This window comes from Delphinus delphis, chromosome 2 (genome assembly GCF_949987515.2).
Source record: "Delphinus delphis chromosome 2, mDelDel1.2, whole genome shotgun sequence".
In the NCBI taxonomy this organism is placed as follows: Eukaryota; Metazoa; Chordata; class Mammalia; order Artiodactyla; family Delphinidae; genus Delphinus; species Delphinus delphis.
Window position 1 is genome coordinate 139,057,477 of NC_082684.1, and position 12,458 is coordinate 139,069,934.

General features: G+C 35.5%; 1 protein-coding gene across 12 annotated transcripts in view; it reads left to right on the forward strand.

The window, feature by feature from the left end:
• HERC1 (HECT and RLD domain containing E3 ubiquitin protein ligase family member 1) overlaps window positions 1-12,458 on the forward strand; it is a 213,269-nt gene that overhangs the window by 59,903 nt on the left and 140,908 nt on the right. For all 12 annotated transcript variants that reach the window (XM_060005804.1, XM_060005802.1, XM_060005812.1 and 9 more), the window contains 8 exons: window positions 566-877; window positions 3,282-3,378; window positions 3,960-4,103; window positions 5,196-5,323; window positions 6,539-6,683; window positions 8,478-8,649; window positions 10,181-10,315; window positions 10,635-10,800. In XM_060005804.1, coding sequence (XP_059861787.1) covers window positions 566-877; window positions 3,282-3,378; window positions 3,960-4,103; window positions 5,196-5,323; window positions 6,539-6,683; window positions 8,478-8,649; window positions 10,181-10,315; window positions 10,635-10,800 — 1,299 coding nt within the window. The remainder of the gene's footprint in view (window positions 1-565; window positions 878-3,281; window positions 3,379-3,959; window positions 4,104-5,195; window positions 5,324-6,538; window positions 6,684-8,477; window positions 8,650-10,180; window positions 10,316-10,634; window positions 10,801-12,458) is intronic.

Genomic DNA, 12,458 nt, shown 5'->3' on the forward strand with positions numbered 1-12,458 from the left:
GAATGGCAGCAGACTTACCCTTATATTCAACACAAATGGTAAATAAGACTAAGTAAAAATTAAAATTTTCCCTTTGCCATATTGGCATTTCATTTTCTTATTATGATCACTTTTTTTACATTTGTAGCTAACTTTTAGGCAAAATGGAACTTTCTGTTTTATTATTTTCATTAAAACATATGTTTTTCTCAAATGAATTTAGAATATATATTACATGGCTCTTGTTATAATGGACCCTAAGGAATTACAGGAAAATTTTCCTTCCTGCCCTTCACCAATTATATAAGAGTAGGCTAAACATTTTTCCTTGTTATTTCATTGAACCATGACTGTTAGATAACCTGAAAAGATAAAATATACATTAATTTGAGTTCAACAGTAACGTCAACATGAATAGGCCATGAACAGTTTTCTTAATTTTCTGTTTACTTCTTAATCTCTATGGATATTCATATTCTGCTTTAAAAGATATCCTTTGAGCCTCTTTGGTAAAATCAACTTAAATATTATACTTTGATTTTCGCAGAAGCATTTTATATCTGTGATTCTGTTTGTTTGCTTATAGATTGAAGCTGGACAATACTGCACTTTTGTCATTTCTATGGATGGCTCTGTCAGAGCTTGTGGTAAAGGCAGCTATGGGAGACTGGGCCTTGGAGATTCTAATAATCAGTCTACTTTAAAAAAGTTAACATTTGAGCCTCACAGGTCCATTAAAAAGGTCTCATCTTCTAAAGGATCTGATGGTCATACTTTAGCTTTCACTACAGAAGGAGAAGTCTTCAGCTGGGGAGATGGTGATTATGGGAAACTGGGACATGGAAATAGTTCAACACAGAAATATCCCAAGCTTATTCAGGGCCCTCTGCAGGGAAAGGTATGTGCCTTCTTTTTGGATTTAAAAATAATTAGATGCACTGGTACTATGATTGCTGTAATTGACAGTATCTTTCAGATTTTGATTTATTCTTTCTGAAGTAGCCCACCCTCCCAACCCTTTTGGCTTATCTTTTGTATATCTGCTTGATGGTTTACAACACACTTTCACATACATTATTTAATTTTAATTATTATAACAGCCTTGTTAAAGTAGTTATTATTTTCATTTCACAGATAGGAAACTGAGAATCATCCATTTAACAAATATTTATTTAGTACCTTCCAAATGCCAGGCAGTGTTTTAGGCATTAGACATAGGGCAGTGAACAAAACAGACAAGATTCTTACTCTCATGGAGCTTTAATCTGTGGGCTAGAGATGATAAGTAAGCAAACACAAAATAATTTCAAATAATAGTAAAAAAATTGAGTAATGTAATAGATACTAACTTTGACTGGGTGTGATATTAGATAATGAGGTCAGAGGGTTCTCTTGGAGTAGGTGGCATTTTAACAAAAACTTAAATAAGACATTTAAAGTGGTTAAGTAACTTGGCCAAGGTCACACACAAATAAATGGTACCATTAGAAACTGAAGCTAGATCTCCTCTTTTTATTTCTATTTTACCTTTTCTTAAAGAAATGAAGCCATTTTCCTAACTTAAAATTATATGCAGTTTTGTGGGTTCCTCCATTTTAAGATTCCTTTCTTTCTATGAATGTTTTCTTATATAAAAGTCTTTAAACTTAAAATTTTATTTTATACCAGAATTAAAAGTGGGACACTTCTTTCATGGGAGTTTGTCTGACAAAGTTGGCTCTCAAATGAATTTTACTTTATTATAACTTTCAATGTTTAACTTAGACATCAGTGAGCCTTGGAACATTCCACTTAACATCAGGGGGTCCTTGATAAGATGTTGAATATGGGACTGTAAGGAACTTCAGATAAATACTCTTTAAAGTTGTATTTTTTTAGTTTTTCTAGCACCTTTTTTCTTAATTCACATTGTTTAAAATTTTCTTTACATACATATATATATATACACACACACACACACACACACACACATACATATATGTGTATGTGTGTGTGTATATATATATTTTTTTGTTTGGCCGCACCGCACAGCTTGCACGACCATAGCGGTGGCCCGGTGAACTCGAGCCACTGCTATGAAAGTGCTGAGTCCTAACCACTGAACCTCCAGGGAATTCCTTATTTATATTCTTTTAGTGTTTCATTTTATAATGGAAACATTGCCAGTTAAAAATAACTTAGTATGAATATCATGAAGGAAAAATTCCCAAAAAGTAAATGAATAATTTACAGATAAAAATTTCAGAGGTTCTTAGCATATTATTTAAAATGTAGTAGGTGCTCAGTATTTTTTATTTTATTTATTTATTTATTTTTCTGTACGTGGGCCTCTCACTGTTGTGGCCTCTCCCGTTGCGGAGCACAGGCTCCGGATGTGCAGGCTCAGCGGCCATGGCTCTCAGGCCCAGCCGCTCCGCGGCATGTAGGATCTTCCCGGACTGGGGCACGAACCTGTGTCCCCTGCATTGGCAGGCGGACTCTCAACCACTGCGCCCCCAGGGAAGCCCTACTCAGTATTTTTAATTGAATCTAAAGTTTGAATTTTCTAAAGTGAGTTCTAATTTTTGGAGATTAAAAAATGTGGAGTTATTAGTATGGATATTTTTTCTGTTATCTTTTTTTCAGCAGTTAGTGATTTTGATCAGTGTTAAAAGGTATAAGTGATCCCCAAATTATGCTGCCATATACCCTTATTTCCCTGATTCTGCCCATAAACTGTGTAGCTATTTGAGGGTAAAGAGATACTATTAGGCGTTTAATTGATATAAGCTTATATCTTAGATCTTTCTTCATTGGTGATAGTCAGTATGTTTTTGAGAGTTAACCCTATTATGTAATGACGTTTTCTTGATTAGCCAGGACTGGAGGTTTTGTGTTAATGTTATATTTAAAATTTTTTCATTGTCCCATGAGTGTTCAGCCCCATCCAGCTCTTTGAGTAAAGAGTTGATTGGTGATATAGTATTGTTGCAGGTGATCAGATTGATGTATTTGGGGCAGGGAGGAGTGGGCGAGAGAGTGCTGCTAGCCTTTACAGTCTCCGTGTGAATTAAGAAAAGTTGTCCTCTCTGGGTAGAAGTCAGAGTTTGTGGCTTGGCCAACAGAGGTTAGGCTGTATTTTAGCACTTTCTTGATCCTTTATGCAGGCAGCCTTGTCCTGGGCAAAACCTCCACAACTGTATATGGCACTTCTGGATGAGTTGTGAATATCAGTATCTCTGAAGTCTCTCTGTATAGGATCAAATGTGAACTCTGTGTTTTAGTATCTTGTGTTCATCAAATTCACTTTGTGTGCAATACAGGTAGTTGTTTGTGTCTCAGCTGGATACAGACATAGTGCTGCTGTCACAGAGGATGGTGAATTATACACATGGGGTGAAGGAGACTTTGGAAGATTAGGTAAGATTTTTTAAAAATTGAAGTTAGTATCACAGAAAAATAGAAATGATGATGGTTACTGAGAAGTGGTGTGACTAAATTTAATAGGCCAAAGACTGTCATTTATTTTTGTTAGTTTTAAGCTCAGAGGAAGATAATTTTATATAGAGAGTACCTAGATTCTGGTGCTGAAATTTAAGGTGTAATTAAATCTAGCAAGTATTTACTACTTTGAGCAGGCACTATAGGATTTCAGGGATAAGAAAGATATCATCCTAAAGTGATCCTGAAGTGTGTTATCTAGGAGGTAGTGAAAACAAGTCAGCGTTAACGATACTAGACAGCATTAGATAAGTGCTGTGAGAGGAGCATAATAGAATGTTCTACTGATTCCGTGAAGGGACTGGGTATCTCATGTTGGGAGCAGCCTAGAAGATTAGATGAGAAGATATTAGAAATGATTCTGTTTTTCATATTTAATTGTACTTAAAAAATTCCTCAATTCTGTTAATAACTTGTAATGTTTATTCTACCTGTGAAGTAATGGCCTAAAGAAAAAGAGCTAACATTATTTCTTTGTTGTTTTGTGTGTTTTATCCAAGGTCACGGTGACAGTAATAGCCGTAACATTCCAACGTTAGTAAAAGACATTAGCAATGTAGGAGAGGTTTCTTGTGGCAGTTCACATACTATTGCTTTATCTAAAGATGGGAGAACTGTATGGTCTTTCGGAGGAGGAGACAATGGTATGTAAAAAATTATTTATTGATAGCTTTGGCCTTTTTTCCTTGACTTTTAAAAAAATTTATTTTTCAGTTATACAAGGCTATTGTAGAAAAACTCAAATGTATATAGGTGAGCAGAAATTTTAAAAATTTAAATAAATTTTTCTTAAAAAATTTAAGAAAAATTTGCTCTAAGCATTGTTAAAATTTTGGGAGGTAAATATATATGCATTTATATAAATATGTACATATATTTCTACATAGATGTTTTAAAAAACCAAAGCAGACCTATATATACCATAGTTACTGTCTTATAACTTGTTTTTATCTAACAGTATCTTATGAATATCTTTCTATGTCAAGAAACATGGCTCTACATTTTTCTTTTCAGTGGCACAAAGTATTCTTTCATATGATTGTAGCAAAACTTACAAAGAAATTTATTATTGTTGAATATCTAGATGGTTTCCAATTTTTTTCAGTATTAAAAACAGTACAGTGAATGACTAAATCTTTTTCTACTTCAGTCACTCCTACCAGTCATGCGAGAATGCTCATTTCCCCATATCCCTCAACAATACTGGCTATTAAAATTAAGATAATTTAAAAAATAGTTTCACTAGTGAAAATGGTATTTAATCTGTATTTCGTCCTTAGTGAGGTTGTTGGCCATTTGTTTTTCTTCTTTGGTGATTTGCCAAGTTCTCTATTTGGTGAATTATTGAGTCTTTTAAAAAAAATTTAAAATCATTTTATGCATACACATTCTTGTATAAGGACCTGTTTATTATATCAGCAAATTTGAAGTTAGAAGTATGACCATTAAAGGGGAGAAAGACAGCAAATTAATTTTCCATATCTCTCTTAAAGTGGTTTTAATTGCTTGATATAAAAATTCAGAAAACTATTGTTTATTGGTTTCTTTCTTGTAATAAAACGATTCATTTGTTAACATCCTCTGCTATTAGAAACTTAGAGCTTTCTAAAATGTGGACAATCTGTCAGGTTAGTGATGGAAATATTAATGATATTTATCAACATTAATACTAAGAAAAGAATAGCATTTCTTTGAAACAAGTATATTGTTTAACTTGAATATGTTTGTTTTTATAGGCAAACTTGGCCATGGTGATACCAACAGAGTGTATAAACCTAAAGTTATTGAAGCTTTACAAGGAATGTTCATTCGGAAAGTTTGTGCTGGAAGTCAGTCTTCACTTGCTTTGACATCAACAGGGCAGGTAGGACTAAGGGATGAGCATAAAAGGTTTAGAGTATTTCAGAGGACCAGATGACTCAAAAGTGATAATTGTATTTAAATTTTGAAGTTAAAAAATACATTTTAAAGTTAATCTACTGAAATGAAATATTTTCTCCTGTTTGAAGAAGTTGAGTATCTGAGAAGGAGCCAGATTTTCTGACTGTGTGTGAGCCAGATAAACTTACTGTTAACCCCATGTTCTTTGTATTAAGATGGTTTTAAAAAAACTTTTAGCACTAAACACTGTTTAAACCTTTAAAAATCATGAATAGTGGGGGAAAGTGAGAATAGATCTTGCTGGAACCAGTGATATGAACTAAGAAGGTGATCAAAAGAGAGGGCAAGGAGAACATTTCCAGATGGAAAATAATCTGAGAGGGTTAGGTAGTTAGGTGTTTCTGAAAGAGGGTTACTCAGTCTTAGGATACTTAGAATTGTATAATCCCTTTATAAACTTGTGATTTTCTACATGCATATTTTGGCTTCCCTCTGTTTGTTTGTTGGTGATGGAGAGGGTGCAGGTATGGTGATAGACTATAATTTTGCTCCTTAAATCCATCAGCGATGACAGTGAAAACGTGAGCTGATCACTCATTGTTTCACATGTAGGAATCTATTATGTGCCAGGCAGTGGTATAAAAATGTTTCTGACATTCACATGGCAGATGAGTAGCAAAGCTGAAATTACCATATTATTTAATTATTTTTGAAAGACCGGAATGCCTTGACGTAAAAGATCTAACGCAAAACTATTTATCATTTTGTATTTAATTACGTTAGTCATTTGTTACAATGCTGGTTGCTGTCTTAAAATTTAAAACTTCCCTTTTACATCTTTCTCACTGTGAGTTTTGTGGTAGGAATCCATGAATTGAAGCCAAAAGATGCTCACTTATTTGATGTATAGCCACTGGCAAATCACAAACCTTCCTTGAAAATCACATGCTTCTTTTTTATGAGAGGGGTAATAACTTCTGCTTTGAATGATTATATAAGATAGATTCAACTTTGAATGATTATATAAGACAGATTCAAAGATTTCAACTTTGAACTGAAAGTTTCTGTAACAACAAAAAGTTATTATTTAGTATCAAACCACACTCTTATTTAATAGATTATATTTATTTCTAAACAACGTAAGTTGTTAACCTACCATCTCAGAATATTATGTATAGTGTATTTCTCTTTGTTTCAGGTCTATGCTTGGGGCTGTGGTGCTTGTCTAGGTTGTGGTTCTTCAGAAGCTACTGCACTGAGACCCAAGCTTATTGAAGAACTGGCTGCCACAAGAGTAGTTGATATTTCTATTGGAGACAGTCATTGTTTGGCTCTTTCTCATGGTAAGATCATTTGTTTTTAAAGAAATAGTATTAGGTTTTAAAGGCACTTTCAAGTTCATACCATCCTTTTTTTCCTCCCCATTTTTCTTTGCTTTTTTTTGCCTTATGCGGGCCTCTCACTGTTGTGGCCTCTCCCATTGCGGAGCACAGGCTCTGGACGCGCAGACTCAGCGGCCATGGCTCACGGGCCTAGCTGCTCCATGGCATGTGGGATCTTCCCGGGCTGGGGCACAAACCCATGTCCTCTGCATCGGCAGGCGGACTCTCAACCACTGCGCCACCAGGGAAGCCCTCTCCCTATTTTTAACATACCAAGTTGGCTATGATTTTTTTAATTTTTAATTTATATTGGACTGTGGTTGATTAGCAATGTTGTGTTAGTTTCAGGTATACAGCAAAGTGACTCAGTTATACATATACATGTATCTATTCCTTTTCAAGTTCTTTCAAAACAACACAGTGAGGTAGGCAGCGGAGTACTTACCAACCCATGGAAAGACCTAGGTTGTTCTGGGCTGGGTGGAACTGGGGAAGGTGATGGGAAAGAAGTGCATATCATAAAGGATACCATAGTGTTGCTCTTCTGGGTAAACCAGGAATCAAATTTGGTGGTTGTCGTCATGGTAGGACACACAGCACGGTCCTTGAGAGGAGGGGGAGTGAGAGATTATGTGATGGGTGGGTCATCTCACAGAAGCATGACCTCCCTTGTCATTCATCCACAGAGTTTGTTTGCTTCCTCCTGCTCAGTCATTCTCAGCCTTCCAAGTTCAGTTCAAATAGAATTACCATATGAACTGGCAATTCCACTCTGGGTATATACCAAAAAGAACCGAAAACAGAGGCTCAAACAGATAATTGTACACCAATGTTCGTAGCAGTGTTATTCACCAGAGGGTGGAAACAACTCAAGTTTCCACCAAAAGACGAATGGATAAATAAAATGGGGGTATATCCATAGAGTGGAATATTATTCAGCCTTATAAAGGAATGAAATACTGATCTGTGCTACAACATGCATGAATCTTGAAGACATTGCGCTGAGTGAAATGGAAGAACAAATATCATGTGATTCCACTTATATGAGGTATCTAGAGTAGGCAAGTTCACAGAGACAGAGCAGAGTAGAGGTTAACAGGCACTGGGAGGAAGTGGGGATGGGGAGATAACTGCTTAATGGGTACAGGGTTTCTGCTTGGGATGATGAGAAGTTTCTGGAGATGGATAGTAGTGATGCTTGCACAGCACTGTGAATGGATTTAATGTCTCTGAATTGTGCACTTAAAAATGATTAAAATGTGTTTTATGTTATGCGTATTTTACTGCAGTTAAAAATAAGTGAATGAATGATTGGTTGGATGGATGAGCAGATGGATGGATGAATAAATGAATGAATAAGAAAACTAGTTCAGTTCAGGGCTCATGGCCTACAGAAAGCTTTCCTGGATCCAGCCTGATTGGAACAGCCTGGGACATACTGTACTCTGATTATTAGTGCACTTGGTTGTCTCCACACTAAGCTGTGAGCTCCTGGAGAATATGGACCATGCCCTGTTCCACTTCATATCTCTGACTCTAACTAAAGGCCTGGCACATTGTGACAATTTGATAATTCTGTTTTAAATTAATGGATCTGAAAACATGGTGTGTTTGAAATGCATATTGTAGGTTTTAAATAAATGAAACAGGTATCACCTACAAAAAAAAATAAAGAAATAGTATTAAATATTACCTTCCATAAATATTTTACTTTGAAATTTAGCTTTTCTTTTGTTCTTTATGTTTTGTTTTTAGATAATGAAGTTTATGCCTGGGGCAATAACTCAATGGGGCAGTGTGGGCAAGGAAATTCCACAGGTCCTATTACTAAACCAAAGAAAGTGAGTGGCTTAGATGGCATAGCTATTCAACAGATCTCCGCTGGAACATCACATAGTCTGGCATGGACTGCTCTTCCTAGGGACAGGTAAATGTGCTCATGTTTAAAATTTCTTGTGTTTTAGGGCTTCCCTGGTGGCGCAGTGGTTAAGAATCCGCCTGCCAATGCAGGGGACACGGGTTCAAGCCCTGGTCTGGGAAGATCCCACATGCCGCGGAGCAACTAAGCCCGTGCGCCACAACTACTGAGCCTGAGCTCTAGAGCCCACGTGCCACAGCTACTGAAGCCCGCGTGCCTAGAGCCCGTGCTCCACAACAAGAGAAGCCACTGCAATGAGAAGCCCGTCCGCTGCAACTAGAGAAAGCCTGCGTGCAGCAACGAAGACCCAAAGCAGCCAAAACTAAAATAAATAAATTTATTTAAAAAAAATTTTCTTGTGTTTTATTAACAGCAGAAACACTAATAAAAGCAGAAATAATTGTACTTTGTTCATAAAATACCCTCTGACTATTTCTAGTATTGATTTTTTTACTGTCATAGACATGCCATCTAGATTTCTTTCAATTTGAATGTTGAGGTTAGATATGTTTCATAAGCAAGAAGTTATACCGTATATTAAGACACTGTCTTAATTTAAGTGTCTTTTAAACATTTTGAATTCCTACTCTGTCTCCAGATACTGATCTTAAATATTGTGGCCACGTATCAAGAGGAAGTTAAATTAAAATAATCAAAATCAGAACTAGGCTTTATTGCTTTTTAACAGTTAATTAGCTTCCATGCCCTTTATCTGGTTGTTTTTTTGAAAAGAAGCAGTGGCCATACTTTCAAATAAAGGAAGTTACTTTTTGCAGAAACTTAGCTTTTTCCTAATGTGATAACCATATCTTATTTAGATAATCAGGTAGGTAATTTTTAGCCAATATTTGAAGATGGAATTTTAAGAAATTTGAGGTTATTTCAGCTATTTTCAGATGTATATGGGCTAATTAATAACTTAGAATGTATTATATTTGTATTCTAGACCTTTGATTCAGATGGGGTTTATTATATCATTCTAACCAATTTAAAACATTTATAGGTAATTACCCTCCAAAACAAAACCGAAAATATAATACATTGAATATAAATAATTTGCTGTTAGTATTAAATCTGCAACTTCTCACCTTATATGTAGAAAATTGGTTCCCAAGATCTTGAAACTTTTCACAAGAGTTTTCAAGAGGTTTTCTTTTAGTAGATTTCAGTATATCACTTTACAGAGTCAGGCTATTTTTCTTAATATGAACTGTACATCTTATAGGCCCTAAGAACCAGAAGGGTCTATAGTAGATCATGTGGCTCAGCCCTCTGACTTCAGGTGAATGAATAGCCAGACCTTGCAAAATAAGTAGTGGTTATGTATTTTCTTCTTGAAGAATTCTAGAGATAGCAAATTCTTGGTTTTCCTCAGTTGCAGTTTTTAAATGAAGGGTTTTATCACCTTTATAATCAGAAAGGTCTTCTGTATATCTTGTTAACATCTTTCCGCTTTAATGATGGTTTAATTTTTGCTTTTGATCATGTGTGAAAATTTCATGTTAAGGATTTTTCATGATTTTCATGTGCTTCCTTCTAGACAAGTTGTCGCCTGGCACCGACCTTATTGTGTAGATCTTGAAGAGAGTACCTTCTCGCACCTTCGTTCATTTCTTGAGAGATACTGTGATAAAATAAACAGCGAGATTCCCCCGCTCCCTTTCCCTTCATCAAGGTATGTTATATATATGTGTATTTGTGTGTGTGCGCACATGTGCACACACATCTATTAATTACTCATTTTGAATTTTGAGTTATTCACTTTATCCCTCAATTACATGAAACTTCTTTATAATCTAAAAAGAGAGCTAAACTTAGGTACTTACTGATAATAACCTTTAGAAAAATTTATCCATAATGTCATGAATCGTGTTTTTAAACTTACTGTTAGTCATAATTTGAGAAAAATTTTAAAGAGAAAAAAATGTTATCCAAACTAGATAGCATGTGCTCTTTTATATTCCAGAAGTTCATAGCAGTTTATTTGGTTTCAGGGAACACCACAATTTCCTCAAGCTGTGCCTGAAGCTGCTTTCAAATCACCTTGCTCTTGCGCTTGCGGGAGGGGTAGCTACCAGCATTCTTGGGAGACAGGGAGGTCCGCTTCGAAATTTACTCTTCAGACTGATGGACTCAACTGTCCCAGATGAAATCCAAGAGGTAAGCGTATAGGACTTGTAAATCTGTCGCTCAGCCACATCTCTCCCTGAGGTTGTAGCTCACAAATTCAGCTATGTATTGGAAAACTCCAATTGGATGTTCTTTCCGTTACTCCTGTTTTCTTGGTGGGAGTAAATTTTTTGGTGAACTTGTCCTTTAAGACAAAGGTCAGATGTCGCCTCTGAGAAACCTTTCATTCCCTGCTCTCCTGCCAGGTTTGGTTTCTCTCATGTATGTTCTCATCACATCACATTGTTTTGTAATTGTCTACTTTCAACTGTGTCTGTCTTTTCTACCAGAAGATGAATTTCTGAGCACAAAGACCCAATTTTATTTTATTTTTATTGTGGTAAAATTCACATAACATAAAAGTTGCCATCTTAACCATTTTTAAATGTGTAGTTCAGTGGTATTAAATACATTTATACTATTGTACAACCATTACCACCATTTATCTCCATAACTCTTTTCATCATACAAAATTGAAATTCTGTACCCATTAAATAATAACTCCCTATTCTCCCCTCCCTTCAGCCCCTAGCAACAACCATTCTTTCTTTCTCTATGATTTTGATACTCTAAGTATGTCGTACAAGTGGAATCATACACTGTCTTTTTGTCACTGGCTTATTTCACTTAGCATAATGTTGTCAACGTTTATCCATGGTAAGTAGCATATGTCAGAATTTCCTTCCTTTTTAAGGCTGAATAATCTTTTGTTATTTGTATATATTAAATTTTTGCTCATCTGTCATTTTTATGACCTTGGATTAAGCAGTGGTTTCTTAGATATGATACCCAAAGCACAAGCAACCAAAGAAAAAAGATAAATTAGACTCCATCAAAATTAAAAACATTTTTATGGTGGTGCTGGAGAGGGGGCGCTGAGCTGTTGGGTGTGAAGAGTAACAGAACAGACTGTATTTGCACTTGAAACTGCTGCTCAAGTTCAGATCAGGCAAGGAACAAACCTTGAAACAACCAACAAGACCAAAGAAGAGTACACTTAAGTTGAAGACACGACATTGATCCGAAACAAGAAGTTTGTGCCTACTTAGCAGCTTTGAAAGAGCACTTCCCAATGCTGCTAGTAGTCTTTGTTTAAAAAAAAAAAAATTAAAAACATTTTTGCTTCAAAGGACATTATCAAGAAAATGAAAATACAACTCACAGAATGGGAGAAATATTTGTAAATCATATGTCTCATAAGATTCTAGTTTACGGAATGTATAAAGGATCCTTACAGTTCAACAATAAAAAAGACAAATAACCCAATCAGAAAATGAGTCAAGAATCTGAGTAGACATATCTCCAAAGAAGATAGACATAAGGCCACTAAGCACATGAAAAAATGTTCATCATTGGGCATAAAGGAAATGCAAATTAAAATCACAGTGAGATACTGCTTCATGCCCACTAAATGGCTATAATCAAAAAGACTGGTAATAGCAAGCATTGGTGAAGATGTAGAGAAATTGGAACCCTCATGCATTGCTAATGGGAATGTAAAATGGTACAGCCACTTTGGAAAACAGGTAGTTCTGTACATAGTTAAACATAGAGTTACCACATACTGCAGCAGTTCCACACCTAGGTCTATATCCAAGAGAATATAAAACATATGTCCACACAAAAACTTATACATGAATGTTCATAAC